Consider the following 23,235-nt stretch of genomic DNA (forward strand, 5'->3'; position numbering starts at 1 on the left):
TTTTCTGTGGTATGTCCCCTTTAGAGTTGAAATTGTGCTATCTCTGACTAATTCTGTTTATCTGCTTCCTCTGTGTTGACCAGCTGTACGTTAAGCGACCACCACGATTGTGGTAACTGTGATCAACAGCCTTAAATTCCTTTCTGTGTGTGTATTTTCTCTGTAAAGTACAGCAAATGTCTTGAAAATGTCTTTCACTGGAAATCCTGTCAAGTGATTTGGGACGGGGTGTATGTGCCAGCATATTGGTCTGGTGTTAGGTAGCTTAAAATCACTCACTCAACTAAACTTTTCACAACATAAGCAAATACACATCTTCATTGTGTTAGTTTACTTTTGTTTTCAGCTTCATCCACTTGTATTCATTCAGTTATGGTATTCATTCATTCATTCGTTTTTTAAATTAACTTCATTTATCATACATTTTTCTTTTATTCATTTGTTTAATTTAATAAGTTTAATGTTTGTTTATTCATTTTGTTTGCTTATTATTGTTCATTATTTGTTTTGTTCTTTTATTCATTCCTCCAGTTGTTTGTTTGTTCATTTGTTTGTTTAATGTTTGTTTGTTTGCCTGTTCTTTCTTTAGTTTTTTTGTGTTTTGTTTATTTCAGTTTGTTTTATTTTGAATGTTTTTTTTGCTTCTTGTTCATTTATTCTTTTGTTTTATTCATTTGTTTGCTTGTTTTTGTTTTGCTTGTTTGTTCATTTTTATTTTGTTTCTTTATTATTTGTGTGATGTTCATTTGGTGTTTGCTTGTTTTTTGTTCATTTGATTGTCTGTTTGTTCTTTTATTGTAAATGTTTGTTTGTTTGTTTGTTTGCTTGTTCGTTCTATTTTTACTCATTTGTTTGCTTATTTTTGCTCTTTTGTTTGTTTGTTCATTCATCTGTGTGATGTTAATTTTTTGTTTGTTCATTCATTTGTTATGATTGTTTGCTTTGTTGTTCTTTTTGTCTCTGTTCATTTTTTTGTTTTCATTTGTTTAATTCGTTTTTTGCTTTTGTTCTTTGGTCATTCATTTGTTTGTTTTTTTGGTTTGTTTTATTTGTTCTGTTGTTTTTTTATTATTTGTGTGAAGTTAATTTGTTTGTTTGTTCATTCATTTGTTTGAACAAATCAACAAACAAACAAACAAATTTTTCTTTGACCTTTTTTGTTTCTCACAAAGGACAAACACAGATGGTGTTCACATTACATAAGCTGAATAAATACCATTTTAAAAGACAGAAGTAATGGTAATTTTAGAGCATAAAGGGAGGGTGAATAAAAGAGAGGAGAAAATAAAAGAGAGACAGGAGGAGAGATGTGAGGCAAAGGGAGAGGCTGGCAGTCTTTAACCACTGTGGTCTCCAAATCATAAATTTAAGAGTGAGGGAGTGCAGATGAAAAAAAAGGAGTGGATTGGAAAAAAAGAGCAACAGAAGGGGCGAATGATTGGAAGCGTGCAGAGAGGAACTGCACAACTCGTTTGCACTGGCACTCGTGTGGGAATTTTTGACCCTGTGCTGTTTTCCGCAACTCTACTCGACTCTGCATAATTATCCCGCTCCTTTTCACCTTGAGAGGTTTGTTTTAAAATGGAGAGGAGAGGGGGGATGAAAACGGCAAACGAAATGGACAAACAGATTGTTAGTGGGTAGAACAAGAGAAGGGAAAACAAGAGGCTCTTCTGTGTGTCTCCAAACGCTTATGATCTGAACAGATATCTCCACTTATTCACATATGAGGGAGTGAGCTAAAGAGAGAGAGAGAGAGAGAGACCCTCAGGACACAATCACAGGAGAGCGCCTTTTTTCCCGTCACCTCCCTCCATTTTTTTCCTATTTTCTTTTTGGGCTGCTCTTCATGGGAGGAATGTGGAGGCAGCAATTTACAGGCAAGACGCATGTTTCCAAAATTGTCCAAAAAAAGAGTTTATGTGTATGCCTGTGTGCGTGTGTGGTTTGTTACAAGCGCAATTGTTGGCAGATTTTTGTGACACATCTGAAAACTAGTTTGGCATGTTGATAGGCACATGCACACACTCACATACACAGTGCATTATCGTCTTTTATGAGTCATTATCATTATTGTGTGTGTGTGTTTGTTTGGCAGTTAAACCCCTGGCAAATAGATTAGGAGGGGTGAAGAGAGAAGAAAAAGTGACGCAGCACAAAAGGGCTCTTATGAGACACACACCTGGTTTCTTTCAGGTCCTGGAGAGGTCACTCAGTGATGTGTCAGGAATGGTTTTAAGTCTGTTTTGCAAGTGTCTGTTGGCTTTCAAGCAAAAATGTGTGTTTTCCATTTCAGAAAGATTGTGTGTGTGTGTGTGTGTGTGTGTGTGTGTGTGTGTGTGTGTGTGTCTGTCTGTCTGTCTGACGGTGAGAGATTAGGTTGCTTGGTAACCACAAGCAGCAGTTGACAGTGAGGTGAGGCACTTTGCTGCCAGCTTTTTATATCCAAGATTGCCTGTGTCTCTCTTAGACACACACACACACACAGTTATTAAAATCACAGCGGTGCACCTTAGCAAGAGGTGGGGAAACTCACACATACGGTGTAATGCACACACTGCCATATTACACACAGATCCACGTCAACCCAGCTTCATGGAAAAATCTTCTCATTTCCTTTTGTTTTTACAGACTTTTATTGTTCATGGAATTTCAAAGGGAGTATTGCATTACTCTCACTCTCTCTTTGTCTTCATTTTTTCCTAGTTGGGGTAGTTCACCCAAAAATGAAAATTCTGTCATCATTTACTCACCTTCATGTTATTCCAAACCTGTATGACTTTCTTCTGTGGAACACAAAATAATTTATTTTAAAGAATGTTCATGCTGCTATTTTCCATACAGCGAAAGCATACAGTGAGCTCATTTACATGGACACCAGAAAGTCTTATTTAGCAAGAAAGCTGCTTAAGACTCAATAGTTTGTATGCGTTTACATGCACTCTGTTAGCGGCTTTCTCTTTACTCTTGTATTCATGTGACCCCATTCGTAAACCACTTTCTCCACAGCAATGTCATTTCCCCACAATGCTGGACTAAATAACAAACATGGCATTTGAGAAAGACAATACAATTTATTTTATACTCTTTTCCTTCGCTTCATTCCCAGATATTCGAGAGTTGTTGTTCAATCACGACCTGCAGCGAAATTGCACTGCAATAGTGAGTTTTCCTTCTTATGACAAACTCTGGGATTCCCCCAGTGTACTTCAGCACATATAAGCAGACATGATGGACAGTGGTTGATATTATATATTTGTGTGTGTGTGTGTGTGTGTGTGTGTGTGTGTGTGTGTGTGTGTGTGTGTGTGTGTGTGTGTGTGTGTGTGTGTGTGTGTGTGAGTGATTTTTCCATTTTCCCACTGTGCTCCCAGAAATGTTAAATTCTTTCCACTGTGTTGATGTGATGTAGGGCTCCATCGTATAACTTTAGTTATCTGGTCTGTTTAACGCATGTACACACTCTTCAAAAACCTGTAAAATGCAGCTTATGTGTTTACATAGCCACATAAGCCACATTCTCTGGGAGAAACCCATGTGTGGTAAACCACTTTCTCTTAATCCCTTAAATGATGTAAGGAAAATGGTGTTCAGGTTTACATGGCGTTTCAGAAAGTCGCATTCTGCAAAATCCTGAAATAAACTGTATTTTTTAAAGAGATGTAAATGGGATCAGTGACCACAAAGCTTTCAAGCTCCAAAAAAAAAAAAAAAAAACACAATAAAAGTAGTACATATGATTTGTGTGCTATATTTCAATAAATATAGACCAGAATGAAATCGAGGTCAATATTTGCTGAAAATCTAATTTGCACATACACATATTTAAACTCGCCTCATCGCGATCGTTCACATGTCATGCAAGAAGCAATGGTGTTTCTGCATCATCGACAGTAAACCTGTCACAACTGTCTTCATAAAGCATATTTTAGCTCTTGAATGGCTTCGGAAGACAATGAATATGGAGTTGTATGAACTATGTTTATGGTGTTTTTTGGTTTTGTTCATTTTCATTTTTTGGGTGTTTCTTCAACTTCGGGTTCTTTTAACATTGCGGACTTCTAAAAGTAAAGTTGCTTTAAAAGATTTTTACCCAAATTTTTTACACAACAGTGTATGTACATGCATCCCAGGAGATTTTTGTCATTTGTTTCTGAAAGTCACGGTGTGTCCTCGTCTTAAATTCTGTATCGTGTTAAAAGGAATTCTGTGGTGGAAATTATGCTGATGGAAATTTACATTTTTAACATTTTTGAAATTTGTCTTGCTAAGGTAAATTTTATAGCTAACATTGTATATATCATAAATACACACAAGTCAATAGTATTTTCACACTTTTTGTGTAACTTGGCAAAATTACAGCTTGATTGGTAATGACACCCAACAAAAATATTCTGCTCACAAGTGATGTTTACCTTGAATTTTCTTTGTTTTCTTTAAACATCACTTGTCATATTTAATCTCAAGCATGCTCTTCATTGACACTTTTGTCGACTTGGTTAACAAGTACACAAAATTTTGGAAAAACATTTTGGGCCAAATTGCTTGAAGTGTAAAGGGCGTCACAACTGTGGGACAGTCATAATTTTGTAAAACCTTTCACGCAATAAATATCTATAAATATATAAAATCTATAAATAAAATGCATTTGAAAAGTGCCAGAAATAAATAATGAAGGCCTGATAAAATGTTCCCAAGTCAGTTTTAATGACACCTTCATATAACAAAAGGAAAAGTCAACCCTTGGGACAGGAACTTGCCCGAAGTTCAATAAAAACTATTTGGTCACTGTATGGTTCCCTTGTTTGGAAAAGAGCAGTGTAAACATTCTTCACAATCTCCACTTCTTTTGTGTTCCACAGCAAAGATAAATGGGTTTGGAACGTCATGAGTGTGAATAAATGATGACAGAATTTTCATTTTGGGGAAAGCTATGCCTTACGGTTAAAAAGTGGAATAGAAAGAATAAAGACCCTCACATGTCTGACATCAAACCGTCTTGTTGTGTGAGGCACATTTTGTGCTGTTTTTTTGTGACTGATTCACCAAAGGATGGGGTGAGATTTCCCTTGCTGCTCTCTGATTGGATAATACTCATGTACCCCACAGCCCTCTGGCTCTGTCTGTTTAAACATCACTGAATTCAAGTTTGTCTTTGCTGTTCTTGTCCAAAAAAGCTTTTAGTGCAGACTGTCTGAGCTCTGAAATTGTTTATCAATTGGAAAATGAACAGTCTCCACAGTTGTTTGAACATTGATTGGTTGAATACCTACACAAAGCGCCTTACACAATGTGTGTCTGTGTAAAAGTGGGTCCTCTGAGTGCACAATCCTCTGTCCTTCCCCTCTGATTTCTCCCACTCGAATGTAGCAATCGCTCCTCCATTTCATTTGTGTTTCTGTTTGATGTGCCCACCCCTGATCTCACAAAACCAATTTAGTTTTCCTGGGAGAAACCGAACGCTGCCTTAATATCTCCCACTTATTTATTTTTTAATAATACCATGGTAAATAATTCTCATTTGATGTCCTTTTAAAATAGATTGTAAAAAAGGGAGAGTAACATGAGAGAAGATATTTCTCCCAAATGTCATTAAAGCCAAAGTGTGTTATTTTGTCGATGTAAAAGGAATATTTGACAGTTATCATATACTCACCCTCATGTAGTTCACAAATCACTACAAAAGTATTATACAATTATTTAGTATGACTAATGTGCTGTATACAAAGTCAAGTTCCATGAAGCCATATGATTTGTGTAAGACTGTAATTTAAGTTGCTAAGGGTTTGGAACGACATGAGGGCGAGTAAATAATGACAGAATTTTATTTTTGTGTTGATCTATTTCTTTAAAATGCATCTATCTCATCTTAATATGCACAGTAAACTATAAGTAAGTTATTTGCAGTTTGATTTTCCCCCTAAAGTGTAAACAGTTTGTGGTGCTATCAAAACATTGCTCTTTTTGTTTGAGCATTCCGACCAGCCTGACACAACAAAGTTGGCTCAACCAACAGCATGCGTTACTATCAGTTTTATCCAATTATTATTTTTCATTATTTTTGTAATTCCGTTTGCAAGCACTTCAGCATTAAATGTATTCATAAATTTACCTAAATGCTGTTATCACCATGACAACAAGACACATGGCAGGAGTGTGAACAGGAAGTTCATGTTTTTCTCTCTCTCTCTTTTTACTGCAGGTATAAGGCCGCAGATCATGAATGGCCCGATGCATCCTCGGCCACTGGTCGCTCTATTGGATGGGAGGGACTGCACCGTTGAGATGCCCATTCTGAAGGATTTGGCCACTGTGGCTTTCTGTGATGCACAGTCTACACAAGAAATCCATGAGAAGGTCTGTTCGCACACATACACACACACAAGCTGTTGTGATTCAATTTGTTGAACACTGCATATTTATGTTGTTTGTGAAATCATTTTGCACTGTGAAAAGTATGATCGATTGGAGAGTTTATTAAGATTTTTCTGCCTAACCTTATGAAAATGTATTAATAAATTACATTACGTGGTTCATTACACATGTCGCAGAAGTTCTGAGTTGAATTGTCCACTGAGTGGCGCTAAAAGTGAGTTAAATATTCTCTAAATGACACTTTCAGCTCACGTGCTCTTCATGACTCGTAACCCCAATCCTTTACATCGCAAGTGCAATGCTCTATCAGTTGAGCCACCGCAAAATTTGATCACACTTGAATAAACTTGGAAATGTATTTGGTTATGTATTGCAAACATTAAAATGCATTACATAAGTCAAGTGCTACAGTCAAATTGTTTTGATGTCATAAGATAGCATTGTGTGAGGAACAGGCCAAAAAGTATGTGTTTATAAACTGATAATCTTTTGAGTTTTTCTCATGATTTCTGTGAAAGTGAATAAAAGCTGTAGCGATGTATCAGACGTTCTAGTGTTTAATTCACTAAGAAACTGCCGTGATACATGGAGCGAGCCACGTAAAAATAACTTTGCAAAAATGTAAGCATAGTAACATGATTCTCTGAGACCAGGTTGACATTTTTAAAAGAGTAGTTCATCCAAAAATACAAATTCTGTCATTATTTACTTTCCCTCATGCCATGCCAAACCCATATGTTGCAAGTTTTTGAAAATTTTCAAGCGAGCCTTGTCAGAACAAGAGTTCATAGAGACATGTCTATCAATTTCCAATACGGACAAAAATGTTTTAGTCCATACGACTGATGCACTACATTCCAAGTCTTCTGAAGCCATTCAATAGTTTTGTGTGAGGAGCAGACTGAAATTTAGGTTGTTATTCAGCGATAAACTTGCCCTCCACTGAAGTTTTTGCATTTAACTCGCATGCAGAAAGACCTACATTTGTGTGTAACATAAAGAATAACTACATCACAAATTTGGACCGACATGAGGATATGAATTATTATAAAAATGTTTTACATCTATTTAATGTGTTTTTACATCTGGAAGACGTAAGGTGTTTCCTCTCAGATGTCAGTAAGACATTCAGCAGATGTCTTTGAGACGTTTAGAATGTTTGTAAATCTGATCTTTTTAAGATGTTTATCAGATCAATCAAACCAACTATTATGCCACGGTCCAAATCACTGAGATCACATTTTTCCAAATTCTGATGGTTGATGTGAACATAAGCAGAAGCTCCTGACCCGTATCTGCATGATTTTATGCACTGCACTGCTGCCACATGATTGGCTGATTAGATAATCACACGGATGATTGTTGGTGCCAGGTGGGCTTGTTTGAGTATTTCTGGGATTTTCACCATATCAATCTGTAGAATTTACTCAGAATGGTGCCAAAAACTAAAAAAACATCCAGTGAACGGCAGTTCTGTAGATGGAAACACCTTGTTGATGAGAGAGGTCAACAGTGAATGGTCAGACTGGATTGAACTGACAAAGTCTACGGTAACTCAGATAACCGCTCTGTACAATTGTGGTGAGAATTATCGCCGCTCTATTGGCGGCACGATGAGGACCTACGCAATATTAGGCAGGTGCTTTTAATGTTGTGGCTGTTTGATGTATACTGTATGTGTATGTATATATATATATATATATATATACGTTTTTTTTTAAGGATTAAGATAGTTTTGTGCAATAAAGGATTATAATTATCAATAAAGGAGCCTATTTATTTGTTGAATATTTGTCCATTACACTATTAAAGGTGATCTCAGTCAATTTTGTGTCATCTTGGACTTACACTGACACCTAGTGGCTTGGATGTAGCTTAATTTAAAATAAATAGTTTTCAGTTTCAGATGCCATTGTAGAAATGTAGCTGTCAGCCACTTCCACGTCAGGTTTCTTTAATCAATGAGTGAAAGTGTCAAGATTAATGAGATTAAGCGAGAAGTATTCAGATGGTCATGTGATTATAACATGGCAGCCCCCATGTGCGGACCCTCCATGTAGAATAAAATAGCTCTTATAAGGTTACTGATATGACTGGAGTCTTCATTTCAATGTGAGTGCTCATGATTTCCTACTTATATTGCAAAATTACAATTCATGTCTTTTAAGAGTTTAACTTTTTTATTAATGAGGAAAAAAAATACTGAGTGCACGTTTAAAGGGCTGCATTTAGCCTCCGTATATTTATAAGAATCTGTCTGATGCACTCAACCCTAAACCAGCCTTTGATATCCACAGTGTAGAGCATATTTTATATTACTGTTTGCTCAGATTGTGTGTTTGCTATGTGTAATATTTATAGATTAATTATGGCCATAATAAGAAATGCTTTAAATGGCATATATGCTGAGAATGTTGTGAAATGTAATGAGAACACAATAAAACACGGACACATTATAAGAAAATGCATTACACCCACATTCTCATCCTGCAATGGCACAAAATAATGATTTATGTGTCCCTTAATAAATATTTCACAGTTTTATGTGCTGATGTGTATAGTGTGATATAAGTGTGTGTGTGTGTGTGTGTGTGTGTGTGTGTGTGTGTGTGTGTGTGTGTGTGTGTGTGTGTGTATGTGGGCAGGTGTTGAATGAGGCGGTGGGGGCAATGATGTACCACACCATCACTCTGACCAGAGAAGATCTGGAGAAATTCAAAGCACTCAGAATCATAATCCGCATTGGCAGTGGGTATGACAACATCGACATCAAAGCAGCTGGAGATATGGGTAAGACCATTGGCCGGCAATGCTAGCTAACAATTATTTCAGGTGAGATACAAAATGATCTAATTAAATGCAAGGACATTTTTGGGTTGAAAAGATAAAATTAAAATCTTTTAAATCAAGAAAGATTTTTATGTAAAATATTCTATTTTTAAAATCTTGTAATCGAAAGCAACTGTGATTGGTCCATCCTGACCAGTGCTGAGACAAGGGTACCACGTGACAATGCCATCTGTTTACGACTCCAGCAGTGGGCTGGACAATAATTTACACCTGAATAATGACACTGACCAACTTTATTTGTTAAATTCTCCAAGTGTATCTGTTTGCGTCCCACAAGATGACAAGGAACACCCAGTACACGACACTCCCACTCCAAGTAACGCCCCCCTTGGATCACAAAGTTATTCTATTGACTGAAAGAACTTTTAAAATCCTGTGGAATCGTTGTATGATACACGTCGTCTTATTTATGTACACTGGCAGCCAAAAGTTTAGAATAATGTACAGATTTTGTGCTTATGGAAAGAAATTGGTACTTTTATTCACCAAAGTGGCATTCAACTGATCACAATGTAAAGTCAGGACATTAGCAATGTGAAAAATTACTATTACAATTTGAAAGAAATTTCAGAACTTCTAAAACTACTTCAAAGAGTTCTCATCCAAAAATACTCCACATGAAGCAATGACAGCTTTGCAGATCCTTGACGTTCCAGCTGTCAGTTTGTCCAGATACTCCGGTGACATTTCACCCCACACCTCCTGTTTCACTTGCCATAGATGTGGCTGTCTTGTCGGACACATCTCAAGCACCTTACAGTCTAGCTGATCCCACAAAAGCTCAATGGGGTTAAGATCCATAACACTCTTTTCCAATTATCTGATGTCCAATGTCTGTGTTTCTTTTCCCACTCAAACGTTTTCATTTTTCTGTTCTGTTTCAAAAGTGTCTTTTTCTTTGCAATTCTTCCCATAAGCCTGCAAGAGTCTTCTCTTTACTGTTGTACATGAAACTGGTGTTGAGCGGGTAGAATTCAATGAAGCTGTCAGCGGAGGACATGTGAGGGCGTCTATTTCTCAAACTAGAGACTCTGATGTACTTATCCTCTTGTTTAGTTGTACATCTGGTCTTTCACATCTCTTTCTGTCGTTGTTGGAGCCAGTCGTGCTCTGTCTTTTGAAGACTGTAGTTACACATTTGTATGAAAATTTGGCTATTTCAAGCATTGTATCGCCTTCATTCCTCAAAACAATGATTGACTGATGAGTTTCTAGAGAAAACTTTCTTTTTTGCCATTTTTGACCTAATGTTGACCTTAAGACTTGCCAGTCTATTACATACTGTGGCAACTCAAAAACAAACACAAAGACAATGTTAAGCTTCATTTAACAAACCAAATAGCTTTCAACTGTGTTTGATATAATGGCAAGTGATTTTTCTAGTGCCATATTAGCAATGTTGCATGATTTCTCAAGGATAAGGTGTTGGAGTGATGCTGCTATCTAGATTTGATAAAAAATGACTTTTTTCAAAAAGTGATGTGCTGATTTTACATCAGTATTGTCCTGACTATACTTTGTGATCAGTTGAAAGCCACTTTGGTGAATTAAAGAATCAATTTCCTTCCAAAACAGCAAAATCTGTACATTATTCCAAAATGTTGGCCGACAGTGTAAATATGACAAAGAATAACTTTTAAATTGTCACATCGTATTATTAAACCAAAGATATATATGGTGAAATTAAACATTTCTCTGTTCTTTTTTCCCCAGTTTGCTTACAAGCTAACCGGTTAGCCTATTAGCTTATATTCTTCTCTTCATTTTCATTACGTTTCTCCTCATTGTCGCCACCTAGTGATACGGTGGTATGATTGTATTCAATTGAACCTTTACATTGCGGTATATTTAATAATATTACAAACATTACATTTTTTAATCTTTGTGGTTAGGATTAGGTTTAGGGGTGCAAGGTTGCTGCGACTCAAAATAAAGACAACAAACACTATGTATGAATGTGACATCTAACTGTTGAAAGACTTCAGGATTTCACTGGTTATTTGAAGGGGTGTAACTTGTAGTGGACGTTCCTTGTAGTAGTCTTGCAGGACGCTGACGGTCCCTTCTTAAATACTCAGTTGGAAAAAGCGAAATAGTAGAATTATGGGGCCTGGGTAGCTCAGCAAGTAAAGACGATGACTACCACACCTGGAGTCGCAAGTTTGAATTCAGGGAGTGCTGAGTGACTCCAGTCAGGTCTCCTAAGCAACGAATTGGCCCGGTTGCTATGGTGGGGAGAGTCACTTTGGGTTAACCTCCTCGTGGTTTCTATAATGGGGTTCTCGCTCTTGTGGGACACGTTGTGTATTCTGCGTGAATGCTGTGGAGAATAGCGTGAGCCTCCACATGCTCTACGTCTCTGCGGTAAAACGCTCAACAAGCCACGTAATAAGATGCGCGGATTGACAGCTCAGACGCGGTGGCAACTAAGATTCGTCCTCCTCCACCCAGATTGGGGTGAGTCACTACGGCACCACGAGGACCTAGAGTGCATTGGGAATTGGGCATTCCATATTGGCGAGAAAAGGGGTGAAAATCCACGCACAAAAATAAATAAATAAATAAAGTAGAATTATTATTTAAATCCATCACATCTGACTAATAGAGACTTCTGGGCCTGCAAACTCCAACTCTTTTTAATACACCTGTTTCATGCTAACTGCTATTCTACATGCTTAATCTAATTATGAAGCTTTTTTAATAATTCCTTGAAATATACATTTGTGTTTTGTGTGTAAATGTTTGTATTGAGAAGTTTCACAATGTGAAACGATATCCAAAGAACGTAACAGCCAAAGTTAACTACAATAAAAATACACTTTAAAACCACCTGTATAATATTGTGTAGGTTCTCCTCGTGCTGCCAAAACAGTGCCAACCCGCATCTCAGAATAGCATTCTCAGATTACATTTTCTCACCACAATTGTACAGAGCGGTTATCCGAGTTACTGTAGACATTGTCAGCTTAAACCAGTATGACCATTCACTGTTGACCTATCTCATCAACAAGACATTTCCGTCCACAGAACTGACGCTCACTGGATGTTTTTTGTTTCTTTCACCATTCGGAGTAAATTCTAGAGACTGTTGTGAAAATTCCAGGAGATCAACAGTTACAGAAATACTCAAACCAGCCCATCTGGCACCAAAAATCATCTGTGTGATTATCTAATCAGCCAATCATGTGGCAGCAGTGCAGTGCATAAAATCATGCAGATACGTGTCAGGAGCTTCAGTTAATGTTCACATCAACCATCAGAACGGGGGGAAAATGTGATCTCAGTGATTTAGACCGTGCCATGATTGTTGGTGCCAGACGGGCTGGTTTGAGTATTTCTGATTTCTTGCAATTTTCTTTCATGCAAAACAGTCTCTAGAGTTTACTCAGAATGGTGCCAGAAACAAAAAGCATCCAGTGAGCTAATCTGTGTATATAAGGGCTGTCGATTTCGTTAATTCATTGCAATTAATTATAAAAAAAAGTATCACATTTAATCATGTCCCTGGACTGTAATAAGGAATATTCCTTCTATATGAGCAATTCAAGCATTGAGCACCACCTGTTTTCTCCAGGGGGCAGTAAGCAAAACTCCAGCTGTACAGGCAACACAGAGCTTACACAGAGAATAAACCACATTTACTGATAACAGATGCAACACAACCGAGATGCTCCAAAAGCATCTGTCTGACGCAGGTGTACACTGACGAGTCCTTAAACAAGCCCTTATAATAAATCTCAAAATGGATTGCTGTGAACTGTTGGCCAATGATTGGCTTATGTTCAGTAATATGGAAATAAACAATATATTGCAATCTAAAGCCACTTTTTGTCATATATATATATATATATAATTTTATTTTATAATTTTAATATAACTATTTATAATTATTTCATATTTACATATTGAATTATTGTTATTTGAGGGGCTTTTTAAGCCACAGGAGTGGTGGTGGCGTATTGGGCTAAAGCACAAAACTTGTAATCAGAAGGTTGCTGGTTAGATCCCCACAGCCACCACCATTGTGTCCTTGAGCAAGGCCCTTAACTCCAGGTTGCTCAAGGAGGATTGTCCCTGTAATAAGGGCTCTGTAAGTCACTTTGGATAAAAGCGTCTGCCAAATGCATAAATGTAAATGATTAATTCTATTAATTAATTGGCATGCCGTAATGAATTCTATTAAAACTTTGTATTGATTGACAACCCTAAAATATATATATATATATATATATATATATATATATATATATATATATATATATATGATCTTGCTCTCAGGGGAGTATACCAATTTTTTGGTAAATTAAACCAATAAAATCATAGTTTAGGGCTGTGACATAAATAAAGGCCCTTCAATGTGTCACACCCAAACTTATGTTTAGTAGAAAATGCAACAATACAGCAAAAAATTAAAAAACTGCTTATCAAGCCATTAATACTGAAATAAATCTACAGAAATGATTGTGAACTTTTCAGGAACACTTGACTTGAAATATGTAGGGGAAAACAAGTAAGATGTTGAAATGTGTGTTTTGCTCTTGAGAGCTCATGCAATGTGATATTCACATCAAGATGCTCTCCTCACAGAGTACACATTACTGACATCAAATACTATTCAGCTCAGAAGCTAGGTTCAGTCTTTGTTCAGAAAAGCAAAGTGCTCTGAATGTTGTGAGGAAAATACATTTGAAAGTTTGACGAGTCAGAAAGCTTAACAGCACAGAAAACACTACGAGACAGCAGGAGGTAGAGAAGGGATAATTGTTTTGCTGGGATACAGATTGACTAACTGACTTGCACGGCATTGTAGGAACACGCTTGGTTTGCAATATGACACAAGGAGACAAATTCTCATCAATAACACGATTTCTCCTTCAAGTACTGGATCGCTGGTAAATATAGGTGTATGTGCTCGGCATTGATATTTTTCATCTTCACCCATGGTAGCGCATCTTCCATCAGCCCAGACATATGCAATTATAGATTTCTAATACATTTAAAAATGATGGGTTATTCTGGTCTGTTTTGTAATGAGGGGTTGTGGGGTTAGAGGATCAATGTAAATGCATCTGGGTCACGCCCTACTATGCAGTACATTTACATACCAGCATCATATTGCATATGTCTTAAAATAATAAACCCACATTTTTTAAATATGAAAGTCATATTAGCTCTTTTTTTCTTATCACTTCAAATGTATTATTATAACATTATTTTGAGAAGAGTTTCAGCATTGCTAAATTTGCCAAAGCTATCAATTTATTAAGAAGTATTCGAAATGATTCTTAATATTTTTTTTTTCTTTCTCAAATCGAAATGCCAATTTTTTTTTTTTTAGTTTTTGTAATGGGGTAATTCTCACAAAACATATTATTGACAATATTTGAATGACAGATGTGCACATTTTACCCCCCCAAATCTCAATACTGCAATGCAAAAAAAGCAAAAAGTGTCAAACGTGTTCTGAAAATAATGTCACAATTAAAAAAAATCTTAATGGTCGTAGATGTAGGCTTCATTTACGTTATGCAAAATCTAATTTCATATTTTTTTGTTTTTGTATTGATATTGGCCTAAATATGACCAGGCCATTATCATGAGAATTGTGTCCCCAATATCACAACCATTAAAACAAAATCTAAACCTCTTTAAATCTATACCTTCATTAAAGCTGTTATGGACTTTCAGCTAAATTTAAAGAGTAATACAATTATGAAGCACAAAACGATTCATGAAACAACAAAAATGGAAAAGGTAGCATTCAAAAATATCAAAGCATTGTTTTGACCAACTAATATTGTCATTAATTAATTGTATACATTTATGACATTTAAAACACGTGAATGCCCTTAAGCCTTTCAGTAAATAATGTGCTTGTGTAATATAGTTGACCCTTGCCTGTGTGGTCTGATTATGTTCGCTTGTCTCATCTATAGTGAAAATTTAGTCTACAATTCACCAAAATAAAAATCACATTTTGTGTGTTTGTGGAGGTATTGCAGTGTGTAATATTCCGTCAGCTGCAGTGGAGGAGACGGCAGATTCGACGCTTTGCCACATCCTGAACTTGTACAGGAGGAACACATGGCTGTATCAGGCCATGCGTGAGGGCACACGGGTGCAGAGCGTGGAGCAGATCAGAGAAGTGGCGTCAGGGGCCGCCCGCATCAGAGGAGAAACACTGGGGCTGATTGGCTTTGGTGAGAGAGAGACCGTTTCCATTCATTTCCATTTTCGAGAACAATTTATTATGACTTATTAATGATGTTAACAAAAATGATTATATTATATAATGCTGAACAGATCATTAGTTAATATATATTATTTAACAGAGATAATGCACAGTCAAAAAAGAAACCTCATCATGGACTTGTATCTGCCTTGTGGGTTTATTTTGCTATAATGAGTAGCTGACTGTACATTATCCCACTCATTACATAGATGCTTACCAGATAAATTAATAAATGGACATGAAATATTGATTTTGGAGTTGAAATCATCTTATTATAGGAGAAGAAAGAGACCACTTAGTGAAAGAGAGACATGAAACTAAAGCAGCTATGTAGACAAATCAGATTGTATATACAGTTTAGTGTTCATTATACTAAAATATTTTTTCTTTAGTAGAATTCAGTGATTGACCAATCAGAATCAAGTATTTCAAAGTGATGCATAATAATGCTTGTTGAAGCAATAGTTCACCCAAAAAGTAAAATGTTCTCACTATTTACTCAGCCTCATGCCATCTCAGATGTATGACTTACTTTCTTCTCCAGAACATAAATGAAGATTTTTAGAAGAATATCTCCGTACATCCATACAATGCAAGTCAACAGGGTCCAAAAATGTAAAGCTCAAAAAAGCACATAAATACAGCATAAAAGTAATTAACACAACTCAAGTGGTTTAATCCAAGTCTTCAGAAGTGATATGATAGGTGTGCATGAGAAACAGATCAATATTTTAGTCCTTTAAACCTTTACCTCCCTGCCTAGTAGTTGGCGATATGCATGAGTAAAGGGAATCGGCAAAAACAAAAGAACTCTAAGGAGAGAAGGGTGCATAGGAGGGCTGTTTGAAAGTGGAGATTTATAGTAAAAAATAGGACTTAAAAATAAATCTGTTTCTCACCCACACCTACCATATCACTTCTGAAGATATGGATTAAACCACTGGAGTCATATGGATTACTTTTATGCTGCCTTTATGTGTTTTTTGGAACTTCAAAGTTTTGGTCACCATTCACTTGCATCATAAGGATGACAGAGCTGAGATATTCTTTGAAAAATCATAATTTGTGCTCTGCAGAAGAACAACAAAATGTACACACCTAGGATGGCATGAAGGCGCGTAAATGATGAAAGTATTTTCATTTTTGGGGAAACTGTTCCTTTAATGACTTTGTAAACAATGTTATTATGAAGGGTTACCCCATTTTCTTATGTGCATATACAAAACAACTTTACATTTGAATCACACTGTGAGTTCAGTTTTAAGTCATACAGTATATGTTTATGTTCTTGTTTGTTATAGGTCGATCAGGTCAGGCAGTGACTGTGAGAGCGAAAGTGTTTGGCTTTAACGTGATCTTTTATGACCCGTACCTGCAAGACGGTTTAGAGCGATCGCTTGGCGTCCAGAGAGTTTATACCTTACAGGACCTTCTTTACCAGAGTGACTGTGTGTCTCTCCACTGTAACCTGAACGAACACAATCACCACCTCATTAATGACTTTACCATCAAACAGGTGAAATATGCACTTAATTCTTTGTCATTCTGTTACCATGAGTGCCATCTAGTGGCTATGGTGTAAACTGCACTCAGAATATCTGTTTTGTAGATGCGTCAGGGAGCGTTTCTAGTGAACACAGCCCGAGGGGGTCTGGTTGATGAGAAAGCCCTGGCTCAGGCTCTCAAAGAGGGGAGGATACGGGGTGCCGCCTTGGACGTGCATGAGTCTGAACCCTTTAGGTAATGTGCGTGGTAGAAGTATGCAAATTTGAAAGCAGCCTTAGTCTCATTCTCTCTCTCTCTGTCTTATACTGTGTTTTTCTCCTAGTTTTACTCAGGGTCCTCTGAAGGACGCGCCCAATTTGATCTGCACCCCACACACAGCATGGTACAGTGAACAGGCATCGCTCGAGATGAGGGAGGCAGCCGCCACTGAAATCCGAAGGGCCATTACCGGTATGACCTTATTTTCAGTTTCTACCTCTTTTTACTGCTCTTCACACTTTTCTACTATTCAGCTCCAACTGCATTCAGCCGGTGTTCATTTTTACAGTTTTTTGTTAAATTCCATCATGTCATATTAATTAATTTTAGTCAGTTTTGCTCTGACTAAAATGGGGTGTAATTTTAGTCAACAAAAATAACATTTTAGTTTATGATAATGTGCAAAATGACACATTGTGACAGAACAAACATGAATCATATATTCAAACGTTTAGAAAACAAATGGATCAAACATATAAAATACAGCTGTCCTTGTTGTGAAAATCTGATCTCCTAAAATGATAGCATAAAAATTGTTATACTTAAGTATAAGCCACTTTTAAAGTGACTGTATTTTGATTTATTCATGCTTTAGAGACTGATATAAATTTTTTATTTCTTTAGCCAGTTTTGGATATTGCATTGCATGTCACTTATTTCAAGTTCACCTGTTCAATCGCTTTATCGCCTGTGCAGATAAGTTGTAATAAATATATGTTTTGGATATAGTGATTCATCTCATGTATAAATAGAATGCATTTGAATGGGGTAATTAACCCGTTTGTAAAGTGATCAGCTCTAGATTCGGTTTGTAAAGTGATGAGTTCTAGATTCTGATTGTAAAGTGATGAGCTCTGGATTCTGTTTGTATAGTGAACAGCTCTGGATTCTGTTTGTAAAGTGATGAGCTCTGGATTCTGATTGTAAAGTGATCAGCTCTGGATTCTGTTTGTAAAGTGATGAGCTCTAGATTCTGATTGTAAAGTGATCAGCTCTGGATTCTGTTTGTATAGTGAACAGCTCTGGATTCTGATTGTAAAGTGATCAGCTCTGGATTCTGTTTGTAAAGTGATGAGCTCTAGATTCTGATTGTAAAGTGATGAGCTCTGGATTCTGATTGTAAAGTGATCAGCTCTGGATTCTGATTGTAAAGTGATCAGCTCTAGATTCTGTTTGTAAAGTGATCAGCTCTAGATTCTGTTTGTAAAGTGATCAGCTCTGGATTCTGATTGTAAAGTGATCAGCTCTGGATTCTGATTGTAAAGTGAACAGCTCTAGATTCTGATTGTAAAGTGATCAGCTCTGGATTCTGTTTGTAAAGTGAACAGCTCTGGATTCTGATTGTAAAGTGATCAGCTCTGGATTCTGATTGTAAAGTGAACAGCTCTGGATTCTGTTTGTAAAGTGATCAGCTCTGGATTCTGATTGTAAAGTGATCAGCTCTGGATTCTGTTTGTAAAGTGATGAGCTCTGGATTCTGATTGTAAAGTGATGAGCTCTGGATTCTGTTTGTAAAGTGATGAGCTCTGGATTCTGATTGTAAAGTGATGAGCTCTGGATTCTGATTGTAAAGTGATGAGCTCTGGATTCTGATTGTAAAGTGATGAGCTCTGGATTCTGTTTGTAAAGTGATGAGCTCTGGATTCTGATTGTAAAGTGATGAGCTCTGGATTCTGTTTGTAAAGTGATCAGCTCTGGATTCTGATTGTAAAGTGATGAGCTCTGGATTCTGATTGTAAAGTGATGAGCTCTTGATTCTGTTTGTAAAGTGATGAGCTCTGGATTCTGTTTGTAAAGTGATGAGCTCTTGATTCTGTTTGTAAAGTGATGAGCTCTTGATTCTGTTTGTAAAGTGATGAGCTCTTGATTCTGTTTGTAAAGTGATGAGCTCTGGATTCTGATTGTAAAGTGATGAGCTCTGGATTCTGTTTGTAAAGTGATGAGCTCTTGATTCTGTTTGTAAAGTGATGAGCTCTGGATTCTGTTTGTAAAGTGATGAGCTCTGGATTCTGATTGTAAAGTGATGAGCTCTGGATTCTGATTGTAAAGTGATGAGCTCTGGATTCTGATTGTAAAGTGATGAGCTCTGGATTCTGTTTGTAAAGTGATGAGCTCTGGATTCTGTTTGTAAAGTGTTCAGCTCTGGATTCTGTTTGTAAAGTGTTCAGCTCTGGATTCTGTTTGTAAAGTGATGAGCTCTGGATTCTGTTTGTAAAGTGATGAGCTCTGGATTCTGTTTGTAAAGTGATGAGCTCTGGATTCTGTTTGTAAAGTGATGAGCTCTGGATTCTGTTTGTAAAGTGATGAGCTCTGGATTCTGATTGTAAAGTGATGAGCTCTGGATTCTGTTTGTAAAGTGATGAGCTCTGGATTCTGATTGTAAAGTGATGAGCTCTGGATTCTGTTTGTAAAGTGATCAGCTCTGGATTCTGTTTGTAAAGTGATGAGCTCTGGATTCTGATTGTAAAGTGATGAGCTCTGGATTCTGTTTGTAAAGTGATCAGCTCTGGATTCTGTTTGTAAAGTGATGAGCTCTGGATTCTGTTTGTAAAGTGATGAGCTCTGGATTCTGTTTGTAAAGTGATGAGCTCTGGATTCTGATTGTAAAGTGATGAGCTCTGGATTCTGTTTGTAAAGTGATGAGCTCTGGATTCTGATTGTAAAGTGATCAGCTCTGGATTCTGTTTGTAAAGTGATCAGCTCTGGATTCTGATTGTAAAGTGATGAGCTCTGGATTCTGTTTGTAAAGTGATCAGCTCTGGATTCTGATTGTAAAGTGATGAGCTCTGGATTCTGTTTGTAAAGTGATCAGCTCTGGATTCTGATTGTAAAGTGATGAGCTCTGGATTCTGTTTGTAAAGTGATCAGCTCTGGATTCTGATTGTAAAGTGATGAGCTCTGGATTCTGATTGTAAAGTGATGAGCTCTGGATTCTGTTTGTAAAGTGATCAGCTCTGGATTCTGATTGTAAAGTGATGAGCTCTGGATTCTGTTTGTAAAGTGATCAGCTCTGGATTCTGATTGTAAAGTGATCAGCTCTGGATTCTGTTTGTAAAGTGATCAGCTCTGGATTCTGATTGTAAAGTGATGAGCTCTGGATTCTGTTTGTAAAGTGATCAGCTCTGGATTCTGATTGTAAAGTGATCAGCTCTGGATTCTGTTTGTAAAGTGATGAGCTCTAGATTCTGATTGTAGTAATTTGTCAATGGGAAGGAAGATGAGACAAAAAAGACGCATCATAACGATAGTAGCAACAGTTCATCCAAAAATTTAATTTCTCATCATTTATTCACTCTCATGCCATCTCAGATGTGTATGACTTTTTTCTCCAGAACACAAACTAATATTTGTAAAGGAATATCTCAGCTCTGTAGGTCCACACAATGCAATTGAATGGGTTCCAACACTTGAAGCTCCAAAAAGCACATAAATAATCCTTATGACTCCAGTGGTTTAATTCTTGTCTTCTGAAGCGATCCAATAGATTTTGGGTGAGAACAGACCAAAATATAGCAATTTTTCACTGTACATCTTGCCATTTTAGTCTCTTGTCATGTCATGGCTTTAAGATCAATTACACTTTCTAGTGCTTGACGAATGCACAGAGCGCTAGATTAGGAAGTGTAATCGAGCTTGAAATCATAATCTCTAAGTATTCTGCTGATGTCAAGATTTAAAGTGAAAAAGAGTTATATTTTCGTCTGTTCTCATAAAATTGATTAGATTTCTTCAGGAGACATGGATTAAACCACTGGAGTCAGATATGGATTACTTCTATGCTGCTTTTATGTGCTTTTTGGAGCTTCAAAGTTTTGTCCACCATTCACTTGCATCGTATAGACCTACAGAGCTGAGATATTCCTTTACAAATATTAGTTTGTGTTCTGGAGACAAAAGTCATGCACATCTGGGATGGCATGAGAGTGAATAAATGATGAGAGAAATTAAATGTTTTGATGAACTGTTGCTACTAGTGTTTAATTCTCGTTATGATGCGTCTTTTTCGTCTCATCTTCCTTACCATTGACAAATTAAAAAAACCCTTTGTCGACGACAATTTGTATTTTAACATTATACCTTTAAGAAATTAGACAAAGTTTGACATTCAAAATGTGCCAGCAGGGATATCATTGCAATATTCGCATGTTGAAAATTAACGTCACTCCTTGTGATTTTACTACTTTGCAACTATACACTAGTATTACCTTCAGGGAATGCCAGGCTTGCTTTTTATCACTCTCTCTGGTGTTTTGCTATTACACACATCTCCTTGTATCTCATACTTTGTTCTGGTTTTCAGGTCGCATTCCAGACAGTCTCAGAAACTGTGTAAACAAAGAGTTTTTTGTTAACACGGCGCCGTGGGGGGTGATGGAGCAGCAGGTACATCCAGAACTCAATGGCGGAGCCTACAGGTGAGAAAAGGCATTCTAAACACACACAGAGCTATCAAATCATTTGCCACCAACTAACCCTTAATCCAGCCATTCATCCTTGAATTTATCATCACTCACTTTTCCCCAGCATCAATATCACCCCTTCCTTTGCTTTGAGACAAATTCATTAATTCCACTGTATGAACAGTCAACCAGTACAGCTCTGTGCAAACAAGCTTCATTAGAGCATGTCTGTGTAATAGTATCTCTTCAGAGTGTAATATGCAAATAGAGACAGCTGGAATAGACACAAATGTTACCCCCCACACACACACACACACACACACACAAACCCGTATAACCCTTATGAATGTTTCCCTGAACTACCATCTCATTTTTATACATTAAAAAGAATAGATCACCTCAAAATGAAAATTCTGTCATTGTTTGCTCTCCTTTATCATTCTAATCTGGCATGCAATTATATTTTATTCTGTGGAACAAAAAAGGGAGTGTTTGAAGAATGGCTGTCAAGCTCCAAAAAACACATAAGCATGCCATGAAAAAAGTATATTCCAGTAGTTGTTCACTGATAATCTTTACCTCCGCCGAAGCTATGAAACCTTATTCACATCTGTGTTCTACATAGAAAATAAACTTTGGAATAACATGAGGGTGAATAAATAATCACTGAATTTTCACTTTTGGGTGTACTGTGCCTTCAACTTTCCCACCCACACATATGAACACATGCACACATGTAAACACACTCTCCGGTACTGATTGTGTTGCTCAGTCTGATTGCTTCTCTCGCTCAGCAGAGTGGCCCAACCGCTACCAGCCATTTCCCCCAGCGGCCTGCACGACAAAATGTATACCTAAACAATGGCAGGTAAATACTCGGAGAATACAGCATTCCCCAGACAAAGACAATGTCCAGATATGTCTGAAAACCAAGTCTCTCACACTTTATTGTCACCTCATGCTTTTAGATCACTTCACATTTGTCATTCTCATGTGCAACAGAGCATGCAACTGTCACATTTAAGTGTTAACCTCCTGAGACCTGAGCGTGACTGTTGTGTGCTTTTTCCATTTCCCTTTTTGACTTGTAACTATTAGCACCTCATAAACATGCTCAAAAAAACAACAAGCAAATCGGTTTCCTAAAAATTGATGGCAACATATGTGGACAGCGGGATTAAGTTGTGAAATTGTAATTAATACCAAACTAAAGAAAGTCTGATCTTTTTAAATCAAATTGTTTGTTATGATTCCAGGAGTGTTGGTTATTAAGACGTTACAGACATACACATCATCATCAGAAATTAGCATAATTCATTCTGATTCAAAGTAACGGTCAGCATCATCCAATCACTGCCAACCACATTAAAATAAAATTATACATTATTACTTCTGAATCTATGTACTGATTATCACTGTCCCATGACTGCCAAACATGTTGAGTGGTCCAAACATTCAGTTTCAGGATGCATAAAGAGACTTAACCTCCAGTGTGCTGTCTGTCTGCACTGGTCTTAGAACAGTTCGAAATGCACCTTATATCCATCCTCCATATAAAGCCTCTTAATTTTGGATGAACCCATTGATTCTCAGTGTGATAGTGCACAGTAAATA

The 23,235-nt window shown here is 37.0% G+C and overlaps 1 protein-coding gene across 6 annotated transcripts in view; it reads left to right on the plus strand.

The window, feature by feature from the left end:
• Nucleotides 1-23,235, plus strand: part of LOC127656978 (C-terminal-binding protein 2-like) — an 81,457-nt gene that overhangs the window by 53,206 nt on the left and 5,016 nt on the right. For 4 of the 6 annotated variants that reach the window (XM_052145579.1, XM_052145578.1, XM_052145577.1 and 1 more), the window contains 7 exons: nucleotides 6,203-6,357; nucleotides 9,021-9,165; nucleotides 15,219-15,425; nucleotides 16,759-16,973; nucleotides 17,067-17,197; nucleotides 17,286-17,413; nucleotides 21,522-21,636. In XM_052145579.1, coding sequence (XP_052001539.1) covers nucleotides 6,203-6,357; nucleotides 9,021-9,165; nucleotides 15,219-15,425; nucleotides 16,759-16,973; nucleotides 17,067-17,197; nucleotides 17,286-17,413; nucleotides 21,522-21,636 — 1,096 coding nt within the window. Of the gene's footprint in view, nucleotides 1-1,329; nucleotides 1,881-6,202; nucleotides 6,358-9,020; nucleotides 9,166-15,218; nucleotides 15,426-16,758; nucleotides 16,974-17,066; nucleotides 17,198-17,285; nucleotides 17,414-21,521; nucleotides 21,637-22,418; nucleotides 22,490-23,235 lie in introns of those variants that run through there. The other 2 variants (XM_052145576.1, XM_052145581.1) reach the window with 2 other exon arrangements.

This window comes from Xyrauchen texanus, chromosome 16, assembly GCF_025860055.1.
Source record: "Xyrauchen texanus isolate HMW12.3.18 chromosome 16, RBS_HiC_50CHRs, whole genome shotgun sequence".
NCBI lineage: Eukaryota > Metazoa > Chordata > Actinopteri > Cypriniformes > Catostomidae > Xyrauchen > Xyrauchen texanus.